Source organism: Cicer arietinum, chromosome 8, assembly GCF_000331145.2.
Source record: "Cicer arietinum cultivar CDC Frontier isolate Library 1 chromosome 8, Cicar.CDCFrontier_v2.0, whole genome shotgun sequence".
Taxonomy (NCBI): domain Eukaryota; kingdom Viridiplantae; phylum Streptophyta; class Magnoliopsida; order Fabales; family Fabaceae; genus Cicer; species Cicer arietinum.
In genome coordinates this window covers 4,765,555-4,778,628 of record NC_021167.2, presented here as the reverse complement: position 1 = coordinate 4,778,628, position 13,074 = coordinate 4,765,555, and the positions used below count along the sequence as shown (strand labels likewise).

General features: G+C 28.3%; 2 protein-coding genes across 3 annotated transcripts; both read left to right on the top strand.

Annotated features, from left to right (window-relative positions):
- Positions 1 to 2,025: 2,025 nt before the first annotated feature.
- Positions 2,026 to 4,256, top strand: LOC101489807 (UPF0496 protein At2g18630-like). 2 transcript variants are annotated; one of them, XM_012718956.3, is made up of 4 exons: positions 2,026 to 2,199; positions 2,352 to 2,393; positions 2,516 to 3,900; positions 3,988 to 4,256. In XM_012718956.3, exon 3 carries the CDS (start codon positions 2,709 to 2,711, stop codon positions 3,855 to 3,857), a length of 1,149 nt encoding a protein of 382 aa, XP_012574410.1. In that variant the 5' UTR covers positions 2,026 to 2,199; positions 2,352 to 2,393; positions 2,516 to 2,708; the 3' UTR covers positions 3,858 to 3,900; positions 3,988 to 4,256. The 2 variants fall into 2 exon arrangements, with proteins under 2 accessions (XP_012574410.1, XP_012574409.1); XM_012718955.3 differs by having other exon boundaries at positions 2,516 to 4,256.
- A 5,678-nt stretch (positions 4,257 to 9,934) lies between these two features.
- Positions 9,935 to 11,986, top strand: LOC101489489 (calcium uniporter protein 2, mitochondrial-like). The gene is made up of 2 exons (XM_004511949.4): positions 9,935 to 10,559; positions 11,255 to 11,986. Exons 1-2 carry the CDS (start codon positions 10,005 to 10,007, stop codon positions 11,726 to 11,728), a joined length of 1,029 nt encoding a protein of 342 aa, XP_004512006.1. The 5' UTR covers positions 9,935 to 10,004; the 3' UTR covers positions 11,729 to 11,986.
- The last annotated feature ends 1,088 nt before the right edge of the window (positions 11,987 to 13,074 follow it).

The following is a 13,074-nucleotide window of genomic DNA, read 5'->3' as shown; positions in this document are numbered from 1 at the left end:
TATATATATATATGAATATGTACGAGTGTAGGCGAAGAAATCTGAAATCCGTCGCAGGCAAAGATGAAAGCCTAAATTTTATACCCGTTATGAAACGAGGATGAGCGTAGATTATCCCCGATTAGTTGATGTAAGGGGTGGAGGAGTCAAAATTCGTCCTCGCGCCTGCCTCGCTGCCATGCCTAAAAGATATAGAATGTCGATGGATCAATAAATGTTTATTTATTTATTTTGGATTTCAGTTTTCTTTGTTACATTTACTTTTGTTCTTCTTACTAAAAAGTATATTGATATTTAATTTTGTATATCTTTTTATAAAAAAATCTGAATATTATTTAGAAAGACAAAATTATGAACATAATTGTATATATAAAATACTTTAGATAAATATTATTGCTTTTAATTTCTTTTATTTTTCTCTATTTTTCCCCTTTCGTATGGTTTTTTGTAGCAACCTCTGTCCTTGTCATTTTTTATTTTATTTTCCCTCCCTTCAACTTATAGATTCAAATAATGGATATATGTGTTCATGCGATAAAATTAAATTTTTAATTTTTTATTGTTTTATAATAAAAATTAAGAAAACTTATATAATTAGAGAAATATGTGTCTCATCTTTTTAATAGTGTACATTTTGGTGAAGATGATAAACTTATTAGAATAGGAGATGAGGGAGGGGACACTTTGTTATTTCTTTTAATTTTATTTTTATTGTTAAATGTAATGTAATGGAACGATGTAAATATTAATCAAAATTTAGTTAAATTTATACAATTATAAACTTTTTTAGATTTAATTAGGTTAGATTTATAAAATAATGAATTTTTTAAATTTAATAATAATAATTACAAAATATTTATTAAATATATTATTATTTATTTTTTAGAATTATTTTTAATTGACAAGAAAAAAAAAGTTAGAGTGCTACACGAAAGAATGCTTCCTATTATTAATTATTTTAATAATTTATAATCAAACCTTTTCTATTCACTTAATAGGAGGGGTAGTCCAATAACCTCAACAAAAATAATTTTTTTGACGATCATACGACAATTTAGTGATTCACTTATGTAGATTTGTCTTTGTTAACCTATTTATTAAATGAGTAAAAAAAACCTATTTATCAACTGAGTTATTTGTTTTTTTTTTTTTGAAGTTTATTTGATAAAAAAAAGTCATTCTTTAAATAAATCAAAAAATATTTTAAAAAGCATAATTAGTATATCAAGCAAATATTATAAAATAATTAATAATCTTGTTCTTTTTAATATAATATTTTAAAAATTGAATAAAAAAATTATTATTATTATTATTATTACTATTATTATTAATAGTATTTTTTTTGTTGATATGTATTAATAGTTTTTTTACTAGTACCACTTTGACCTTATTTATGAACATGAGTGTCATTTTGGCTAATATTGAACAAATGAAAAAATTTCATTTAATGAGAACTTCAAACATATGAGACTATAATTGAACTAAAATTTCAATTGAAATAAATAATGATAAATTACATTTTGAAAAAAATATATATTATTTTAGTTTTTTTTCAAATAATATATATTTTTTTAAAGATTTTGAATAAAAAATGATTAAATATGAATTATTGTTACAAATAAAAAAAAAATTAAGGACTTTTTTGAACTAAAAAAAAAACTAATTTAAACCTATAAGGGTGTATTTGAAAGGAATTTCAAAGATTGAATTTATATTTTAATATATCTTTGAGATATATTAAAAAACTAAAAAATTACATAATTTATAATTATATTACATTTCAATCACACTTTAATTATTCTTAGAAATATTTTATAATTTAGTTAATTTTAAAATGAAAATCACGACCTTAAATTAAAAGGTCCTTGAACAACAGTTTAACCTTTATTTTGAGTATAAAAAATATTATAGCAATGCATAATAAATAAAAATAAATTCATTACGTCCCTAAAGCTTAATATTAGACTAAACATATTTGGTTCACACTTAATAGAGATTTTTATTGGTCAAAGTCTTCAACTTCAATAACAGAATTATTACAGCACTCCGTGTTGAACCTCGTCATTGACCAAACATAAGTCCATACCCAAAACAAAACAAAACAAAAAAACGTTGAAGAACATGATGATTTTTTTTCCGATTGAAAATGATGATTTTTGACAAAACTTGGTTCTGGTTCCTTCTCAATTACACTAGCTGGTAAGCCCTCATATTTCATTCTTTGACTCAATGATTTAATTAAAACTGTAATTTCCACTAATTATCACTACTTTTCTATTTTTAGTTATAGATCTATATGTAAGATTCTATTCATTCATTCACTCAATTGCCATTTGCTTCAATTTTTGCAGTTGTTTTCTCTTGAGGAAAGAATTCAAGTGAGAAATACCAAGGTAAAAAAACTTCCAGCTAACCCCATTTTTATATAGTTACTTAAAAATTGAAACTTTGATTCTGGGGTCTTTCTTTTATGTAATTTATATTCATACATACCTTTGTGTCTTCTCAATTGAAGGATTGCTTCATGGGGGCTTGAAGGATTACCTTGTGAAATTTTGAAACTTTGTATTTGATGGGGTTTGAGTGTTCAGAATGTTGGTGATTAATTGAGCAAAACCATTGGATGTAGTAACCTTCTAATTTTGAAAATTTAGGGTTTAGGGTTTTTTGTGCTTCTTAGCTCTCTGTTGGGATTGTGTGAAATTGGGATGGGAGGTCAATCCAGCAAGGGTAGTAACTCTAATTCTAATAATGATGTTCCAATACCTATTAAAATGGGTGCTCATTCTCTTTATGCGGCCGATTTAAGGTCTTATGAAGCTGCGTGTGATGAAGATCCAAACTTGCAATCGTTTGATGCTACCATTCAGGAGCGAACCAATAGGGTGATCAGCTCTCTTGCTCAAGGGATTGAGGTGCGTTCGATATCGCTTGATTCGTTAGGAGAAGTTACTGGCAGTCTTCTTGACATGAACCAGGAAGTTGTCAAAATGATTTTGGAGTGCAAGCAAGATATATGGAACAAGAAGGACCGGGACTTGTTCTCGTTGGTGGAGGATTTTTTCGAGAATAGTCTCCAGACACTGGAGTTTTGTAATGCTCTTGAGAAATGCTTGAAACGAGCGCGTGAAAAACTTGTTGTGGTTAAGTCTGTAATGACTTGTTTCGAAGAAGAGGTTCAAAATGGGGTTGAAGGGTCGACTTATGTTAAGACATTGAAAGGGCTTAAGGATTTCAAGGAAACTGGGGACCCTTTTAGTGAAGAGTTTTATTCTTTGTTTCAGTCGGTTTATGCTCAACAAGCATCAATGCTGAAGAAATTACTGATTAGAAAGCAAAAGCTTGATAAGAAATTGAAATCTCTCAAGACACTTAAGAGGGTGTCAAGTGCTATTTTTGTAGCTGCTTTTGTCGCTGTGTTGATTTTCTCAGTGGTGGCAGCTGCAATCGCTGCACCCCCAGTTATAATGGCTTTGGCTGGGGCGTTGGCTGTTCCAATAGGCTCGGTTGGAAAATGGTGTAACTCACTTTTTAAGAAATATGAAACAGCTATAAAGGGCCAAGGAGAAGTAATCAGTTCAATGCAGATTGGTACTTATATTTCATTGGTGGACATGAATAACATTCGGGTCCGTATCGAACAATTGGAAATAAAGATTGAGTCCATGTTGCAAATTGCTGATTTTGCTCTTGGAAATGAGGATGCCGTTAAGCTTGCAATCGATGAGATTAAGAAGAAAATAGAAATTTTTGCAGAGATTATTGAGACTTTGAGTGTGCAAGCTGATCAATGTAGTCGGCAGACTAGGAAAGCAAGGACAGTAGTTGTACAGAAGATAATTAAATACTCTAGTTAACAGCACTTTTACATGTGTTGTTGATTAATTATTTATGTAGCTGGTACGTAACTGTGTTCTTACTACTTATTAATCACTCAGCTTATATCTGCAGTGATGTATTTTATTATTTTTCTTCTTGTTGATAAAGGTACAAGTTTATAGGCAAGTTGGACTTGAGAGGTTTATCTTGGTCGAGAAAAGCCGCAAGATTCAAAGAGCACTTACAGAGATACTTACATATTACCTACCAACGAAGTCTTCTGAATTGAACTTAGGTCTTTCTAACATATGAGTTGAAACCTTGTCAACCGGCAACGTGCTTTATGATTTTGAAGAAAGAGAGAATAATTCATGTGTATAACATTTCTAGATCTTTGTAATATTTATTAATAAATTACAAATAATTTTCCTGCTTAAGATTTTTTAATACTCTTGTGCTGGATGCAATTGAACATAACCTGTGTGTAAAAAAAGTTTATGGCATTATTGGAAGCTCAATCAAAGCTGGAACAAAGTATGGGACAATTGATAGTGAAAACTGAAAATATATATGCATCAAGGCTGTCTAACTTTTTAGACATTGATTTTGTGCCTGTTTTTGCAGTACTATCTTATTCTTCTTTGTTTTTCCTGGGTTAACACATTTTCTATTCTATTTTTTGAAAATGTTAACAAGTAAAAAGCTCAAGTTGGGTTACATACGTAAAGACAATGGGAGAAACCGCTGTCTTTGAAAATTTTACTAGAAAGTCATATTAAGTGACTTATATTTATCACTTAATGATTATAATAGAGGGAAAACGTGTTGGCCAACCCTCAAGGAGACCCCTTAATTGGTTGACGTGGCCCCTAGTTCTAATGGAAGTTTCTCTTTGAGGGATGACTACCTAAATAGGATGGTTTGTTATTTTTAGTTCATTTCAATAGCAATTTACAACATAAAATTCAAAATAAGATCAAGGCATGAAATTGTAAATTGCAAGACTTTTTAAAGTGTAGAATTGTAATGAATAAGTATAAAAAGTGGTAAGAAAGAAAAAAAGTAAAAAATATGGAGAAAACAAAAATAAGGGAACTCAAACTTTTATGGAGAGGAGTAATGATAAGTCTTTGAGGAATGACTCTCATAAAAAAAAAATTGGTTTTTTTTTATAAAATCAAAAGAGATAGTCCAAATTAAAACAAAAAAGAGACATATAGGTGACCTTCAACAAAGTTCTTCTATCTTATTCATCTTGAGTGTAAGCTTCATATAGGTGCAAGTGGAATCAATTTGATGATTGGTAACACTTTTTTCTTTATAATATACCAATAATTAACTATCATTTCTAGCTACAATTGTAACACCTTTTTCTTATTTGTTTTAAGGGACTTTCATTAGTTCATCAAGCATCCAAGGTTGATTGTGTATACACTAAATAAGTACTTTTGCACATCTCTTTTGAAGTTTATTGGACTCCACCATTCTTTATGATTAAGTTCATTGTATTAGTACATGATCTAGGGGGACAACTGGTTTTGCGGACTGGATGAAGATTTGGACTTCATCGGAACACTCTGACGTTCAAGTAAGTATTGGTTCGAGGAGAGTAAGATGTATCAGGGTGAGAAAATGTGTGAATTTTTCCTAGTGTTGGAGGCACTGTTTATATAGACTTGAGTCCCAACGTAGAAATGGACAAAGACATTGAATAATCATCAATGTGGGCGGATTTGGCAGAATAACGACATTGGAGCCGTTACAACTAGGTTTAACTGACTAGAGTTGGGAGTCTTAGCTACTTGCCACCGGTTACAATAATATGCAAAGTCGATGCGAGAAAACAGATTGGACTTGAGTCAGGCTGGAACAATGCTAAAAACAAAAAATATAGGTGGACAACACATACATCATGAATTTCTCAGGCTCCACACTTAAAGAAAGTACTGTTAGAAATAAAATAAACTTAAGGGTTAAGATTAAGTGAATCAAGGTTCTTTCCACATTATCTTATTACAATTTATTTAAATAAAAAATAGAGATAATCTATAACATGTCATTCGTTCATACACTTTTCATGTAAATTATGTAGTTGATCAATTTGAGTTTTTTTTCTCTCTAATTTAAGTCTTCCTTCAATGATAATTGCCACCATTTGTTTTATGATCTCATTAGTTTTCTTAACATGTACATATCCTTGTGATTAGTCTTCTTAGCCCCTAAAATGCTTCATTGATGTCTTTCCTTATTATGTCCACTCCTCACCATTTACCATGTCGAAAAATGGCTTACATATTTACCAATCCTTGAGGAGACTAAAAGGTGCACCTTGGTCCACAAGACCTCTTAGCTCCGATGGAGATTTGTCCCCCGTTGATGTGGAAAGAGAGTATATGAGTTCGCACACCCATGAGGAGACACATATTAGACCATGCATCCTTTCCTCTCATTGTTTTTCTTATATATATAACCTTTCCTCTCATTGTTGTATCCTCTCAAGTCATGTACTTTTTTTACCATGAATTATATGGTTGAAGTAGTATATAGAGATGAAGAAAGAAATTAAGTGTCAATCTAATATTAGTACTAGTACTCCTTCTGGTTCTATATTTAAGCAGAAAATAAAATACATATTAAGAAATCAACCAATTTTTATTGGAATAACAAAATCAACTTCCAAAAGTACTTTTAGAATACTTTGTAAACATAAATGCATTAAGTAAATGAAAAATATTATGAAAAATATAATATTTAATATAGTAAAGTGTGTTGAAAGTTACTTATATTTTAGACTATAAAATATTAATTATTTTTTGCTTAATGAATATTAATATACATTTAGCTCAAAATGAATGTTTTTTTTTTTTTTACCGAGAATGAGTGTTTTTTAATATCTGTTTTATTTATTCTTTATAAAATGTTTTTATATTGTTAGTGTAAGCTATGGATTTTTTTTATTAAATCGTGGTTATACAAAATGAATATTACGTCTATCTTTACCTTATAAGTCTTCTTTTTAATTTTTTTCTTTTGAAATATAAATTCATATGCAATTTATTAGATGTATTTATTGTTTTCTTTTTAAATATATATATATATATATATATATATATATATATATATATATATATAAAAAATATGTATATATATTACGTCTATCTTTACCTTATAAGTCTTCTTTTTAATTTTTTTCTTTTGAAATATAAATTCATATGCAATTTATTAGATGTATTTATTGTTTTCTTTTTAAATATATATATATATATATATATATATATATATATATATATAAATAAAATGTTAATGTAAATTTAAAGTGTTACTTTAGCAGTAAGAGTTTAATTTTATAATTTTATAGTATCAAATTCAAGTTCTTTCAAAAACAATTGTAAAATAATTATTAGAATTAATTTCAGTTTTAATCTCCTTATTCTAGTTGAATCACGAAAATAATCTCCCGATTTTATTTGTCTCCAAACAAAATTTTAATTTAAAACTTGATAAAATGTCATTTTTATAAGATGTGTAAAAAAAAAGTTGACATGGAAGACTTTGTATGAGTTAATTACACTTTATTATTATTCTAAATTTGTAAAACACATTTTTTATTTTGTTACATCATTTAATTACAAAAGAACATAAAAAAAAGACACATTTCTATTTTAATCCTTAATCACATGAGAATTGAAGAACATGAGTTCAGAAACGCGAGAACTTTAGAAGTTAAATGCAAACCAAACCCTAATCCTATGACGTTGATGGATATGATAAAGTGTTAGAAATCGATGATGGAGTGACTACAGGAGCGATGACGGGAGAATCAAAGGAAGCAAGAGGAGGAGATGGTGAAGAGTCAACGGTGGAGGGTGAAGGAGAAGCATCGCTCTTCACATAACAAGAGGAGATGCAATTGGTGACTTAGCGGAAGGAGAAACCACATGAGACTAAGAAGACTACACGAGGAGAAGCAACTGGTGACTTAGCGGAAGGAGAAACCGCAAGAGACTGAGAAGACTTTAGAGGGGTGGCAATGGAAGATTTGGTCAGACACAAAGCAGGCGAACGATGCTGGTGATTGAGCAATGGTGGAACTCACTAACATTGAAGAAGAAGAAGACGTGATGAAATGAAATTAGAGATTAAAATAAGAATATGTCTTTTTTTTTAATGTTTTTTTTTTGTAATTGAATATATAACAAAATAGAAAATTTGTTTTTACAAATAGAAAATATGTTTTATAAATTTGAAATATTAATAAAATATAATTAATTTATATGGAGTCTTCCACATCATATTTTTTAACACATCATTAAAAAAATGACATTTTATCAAGTTTTAGACTAATATTCTGTTTGGAAGACCATAATTAAAGACAAATAAAATGGGGGATTATTTTTATGATTAAGTTAGAAAAGGAGATCAAAATTACAATTAAATTTAATTATTAATATCACTTTGATAAATAAAAATTTATCTCTTTTCTAATTTTTTTAATTAAAAAAAGATCAATACGCCTTGAATGACAAAAGGTAATTTGAGTATATTTACAATAAAGAACAATTTAATAATAATTATATACAAAATATATATATTGATTACACATATTACTTTTTTCAATAAATATGAAATAAAAATCAGTGTTTATAAAAATGGGCGGATGAAGTATTTGACTATGCTTACAAAAAGTTTCAATGCATGGAAAACTTTTTAATATTTTTCTATAAATTTAACTTATTCATATTATTCTTAGTCAATAAAATTTTATTTATGCTATTATTTTCTATACATGCTTATTCAAGCATATCTTATCATATAAATATTTATAAAATGATATAATAAAAAATCTTTATAACATGATTTAATGAAAAGTATGTGAATTATCTTCTCATCTTATATATTATATTATATTATATTATATTATTTATTCTTATTATTTCTTTTTTTGTAAAAATCATATTTTCCATATATGGCAGCTAACAAAACTTAGTCTCTTGTAAGGAAGGTGTATGTGGCGACACGTTTCGTCTGTATGCAGCAACTAGTGGCCGCCACTCCCACTTTCTCTCTCTTCTACTTTCTTCTCCTCACACGATATATACGTATAACGATAATTTGGGATCCCTAAATTTCAGTTTAACTTATCTGTTTGATGCGTTATATTAGAATTAGTGGATTAGGATGCAATATGCCTAGTCAGCACCCGTGTTTTGATAATCCAACCGTTAATATTCCCAACATTTTTATCTTCAACCAACCACGTGTCTGGCTATGTTTCACCTCCTTAAAAGAATCAAAAGTTAATCACTTTTTAAAATTTCAGTTTTTAAATACACACGTCTTAATATTTATGGTGAATAATTTTATATTCACGGCCAACTCTAACAATTAATTGAATAATTATTTTATAATAATGATAATTATAATAAAATAATAAATTAAGTAATTTTATTAACTATAAATATAAAATCGATTGACTTTAACAATATCATATCTTTTTTTTAACAATTAAATATTACTTTCATTCACGACTATATATTCTTTTAGAAAAACGCTATATATTGATGATTTAATTTTTCTTCTTCTTAGTTTTTATTAATAAAAACAGTAATTTAATTATCTCATAATATAATTGTAATTTCTATTATGAATAGATAATTATACAGTCAATAATTAAATATCTATTAAATTCAATATTATATTTTGTACAATTTATTTATGGCGGTTCTTTTGTCAAATTTCAAATATATAAAAAATAAAATTTATTAATATTTTTTATATTTGTCTTAAATAACCAATGTCGATCACTATTTTTTTTTTTAAATTTGCTCATAAAAAAAGTTAATTAAAAATTAAATATATTTAATACAAAATTTAAATTAAATAAATCAATTTTTTTTAAATTTATTAATAAAATTAATTAAGACTAGAAAGAATATTTTATAAAGTTGGTTTTGGTGGTTTACAATAAATACAATTATATGTTGTTAAACAAAAATAAACACAATCCTATGTCATTCTTTAAAATATCGTCTCGCGTGTTAATTCACGATATATTGAAATTATCACGTGATCCATCCATTTCTCTGGGAGATATATAGATATATATTTAGCTTTCATCACCCATCCCTTTCTTCAACGAAAAACAATTTCAATCTCTTCCTCTCCTTCTTCTATGATTATTATCCATGGCGTTCAAAAAAACTCTTGCCCAACGCCTCTTCAACATCACCAAAATATCGTCACAAAATCTCACAAATTCTCGCATTTCATCCTCCTCCGTCTGTGGAGGTGTTTCTTCAAAGTTCTCTGAACCCGACATTGCTCCAGAACCCGGAGACAATGGAAAATTCCGTAGATATTTTCACGGGTTCGAACCGGAACGAACCGGGTTCAAAACGGAGCTAAATTCGAAAACCGGAAACATTGTGGAGAAGCTGAGAGCAATGGATATTGCTCGGAGCCGCATTCGGTTGGAGGGATTGAGTCCACCGGCGGAAATGACGGAGGTGGACGGTGTCACCGTCGAGGATGTGAGAAAGTTGCTGAAAGTGACGCAATTGGAGATGGTGAAATCGAGGTTGAGAGATTCTACAAATAGTTGCGTAACGGTTTCGGAGTTTATTCGGATCTGCTCCGAATATTGTTCCAATGATGATGAAGCGGTTAAGATTGCAAAGATGCTTGATGATTCTGCTGCTGTCATTATATTAGGAGATGTTGTGTTTCTTAGACCTGAACAGGTTCATTCTTAATCTTATTCCTCTATTTGCTTTTTCATTTATTACAAAAATCTGTTTTTATTTTTTATTTTTTATTGGGTTATGTTTTTAATTTATGGGTTGATAGTACAAGGATAAATGTAATAATGGGAATTGTGAAGATCAAATATTGGTCTTTTCATCGCTTGATTTTAGTTCATCCATTTAGAACGTAAACTGATATAATCTTTTTATGATTATTTCTCGTTTTTTTTTTCACAGGAAATTGAAACTTTGTTGTTTCACAAGAAATAAAAAGTGTAAAGAGATTCCACGTTTGAGCTATGGTAAATTAGGGCTTTAAAGGACCGCTAAAAGCCCACCAATTTTCATTCATTACTATCATTCTTCCGGGACTTCACTAATTAATGGGAATTTTTAGTGTAGGATTAGGATTAGAATGTTATACAATTTTTTTTTTTGTTATGAAGTTCTCCCGGAAGATGTGCTTGGTCCTACTAGCCTTGAATTATTTCTAGTATAGGATTAAACACAACATATTTTAGAATAATTTTTTATTTATATTTTATTACAGAAGTAATGAGTAATTGATAGTCATTGGTATTTGGTTATTAAGTTTTAGTAATTTTTATTCTCATAGAAAAAAAAACCAAAAGTTAAAAGAAAGAAAGAAAAAGATAAGTTTTACCAAAATTATGTAAAATTTTGTGTTACAGGTAGCAAAAAACATCCAAAGTCTACTCCCTATACGAGGAGCAAAAGTGGCAGATTCAATTAGAAAAGAATATGAAGAAATGGAGAAAAAGAAGATAGCCATTGACAACAGAACCAACACCTTGATTCGCCGTGAGCTTTGGGGAGGTTTGGGTTTCATGATAGTGCAAACAATGGCATTCATGAGGCTCACCTTTTGGGAGCTTAATTGGGATGTGATGGAACCTATTTGTTTCTATTTAACATCCATGTATTTTATGGCAGGCTACACATTCTTCCTTAAGACTTCAAAAGAACCTTCTTTTGAAGGTTTTTATGAAGCCCGTTTCAACTCCAAGCAGAAACGTCTTATGAAGCTTCACAATTTTGATATTGAAAGGTACAATAAGCTCAAGGATGTTTGTTTTCCCACAGCTAGTACAATGTTTGATTCATCTATTGCTCTAACATTCGGAAATTCTTCACAACATCATTGATATAGAGAAAGTAATCAATTGGCCTTAAACAAAAATAAAGATGTAGAAGGTTATTAAACCTTAGTTACATAATTTTGTTCATTGACTTTAGAATACAACATATAGCTCAAATTTTGAGGGTTTTATTATTGATAATTTTGGGGTAAAAAACCATTTCGGAAAGGGTTATTAAGATGTATGGTAAGAGTATATTAGAATTAGATGCGGCTTTGTGTAAAATGAGTGCAGTGTGTTCATTACAATTTTCCTTTATTAAAAGTCACATGATTACATTACATTTTGAGATATCAAAATTTCATTTGTATAAAAAAAAAATCAAAGTTTCGTTACTAATTAAGGGTGGACGTGTGTGTGTTTGATTTTGTGGTACCATAAAAATGGATTTTGAATGATTTAATATTATAAAATTGTCTTTAATTAAAATTGAATTGAACAAAAAGTTATTAATATCTCATGAAAGTGATTTAAATAATAAATTTAAAGATAAAATTTTAGTTACAATTAATTTTGTAAACGAAATTAATTTGATAGTAAAATTTAGTTATATTATTACTCAACCTCTACTAAGTTGAATCAGGTCTGATTTATACTCTCTCGGGTCGAAATGGCTAATTTTTTTCTCAAATTAATTATATTTATGGCCAAAGGGTATTTTGACCCAGAAAAAACCGAAGAGTACAAGAAAAAAAATGGTCGAAGTAAAAAAATTATGATGTCGTTTTGGGTTAGGGATAGTTTTGTGCTGGTTTTTGAGTTGGCTTGTCCGTTTGAGTAACGATATTGTTTTATTTATTAATTTTAATAAATTCAAATATTATCCATTTTATTTGAATGTAGGGCCAAGTTTGTGCTTTAAGAATTGGCATGACGAAAACTTAAGTAAGAAAAGTATAATTCATTTTAACTCATTTGATCAAAAAGCCTCTAATTTGAGTAACTCATGATACAATACATATATAGAGATGAGTGCAACGTACACTTTACGCATATTTTCTTTTATCGGTTAAAAGTTACATTAACTCTACTAAATATATGAGTTTTAATCAATAAAATAATATTTTAGAAAACGTGAATTATTAGTATTATATAATTAATATATATATATATATATATATATATATATATATATAAATTTTATAATGATCATCAAAAATTTCATTATTAAATTATTAATTACTCGGTTTTAAGTCATTTATTAGATTATGTTTTTTATCTTCTCAAAATATAAAGATTCAATAAAACGAACCTATAAATATTTAAAATTTTAATGATTATATATATTGTTTGTTAAAAAGAGATATTAACAATCAAATATATATTTTATGTTGAATCGATATTAATCAAAT

Bases quoted from the DNA above. Each gene is read 5' to 3' on its own strand.
- LOC101489807 (XM_012718956.3), top strand. From the start codon at position 2,709: ATGGGAGGTCAATCCAGCAAGGGTAGTAACTCTAATTCTAATAATGAT.
- LOC101489489 (XM_004511949.4), top strand. From the start codon at position 10,005: ATGGCGTTCAAAAAAACTCTTGCCCAACGCCTCTTCAACATCACCAAA. The intron at 10,560-11,254 runs GTTCATTCTTAA...TTTGTGTTACAG, and splicing joins TGTTTCTTAGACCTGAACAG to GTAGCAAAAAACATCCAAAG.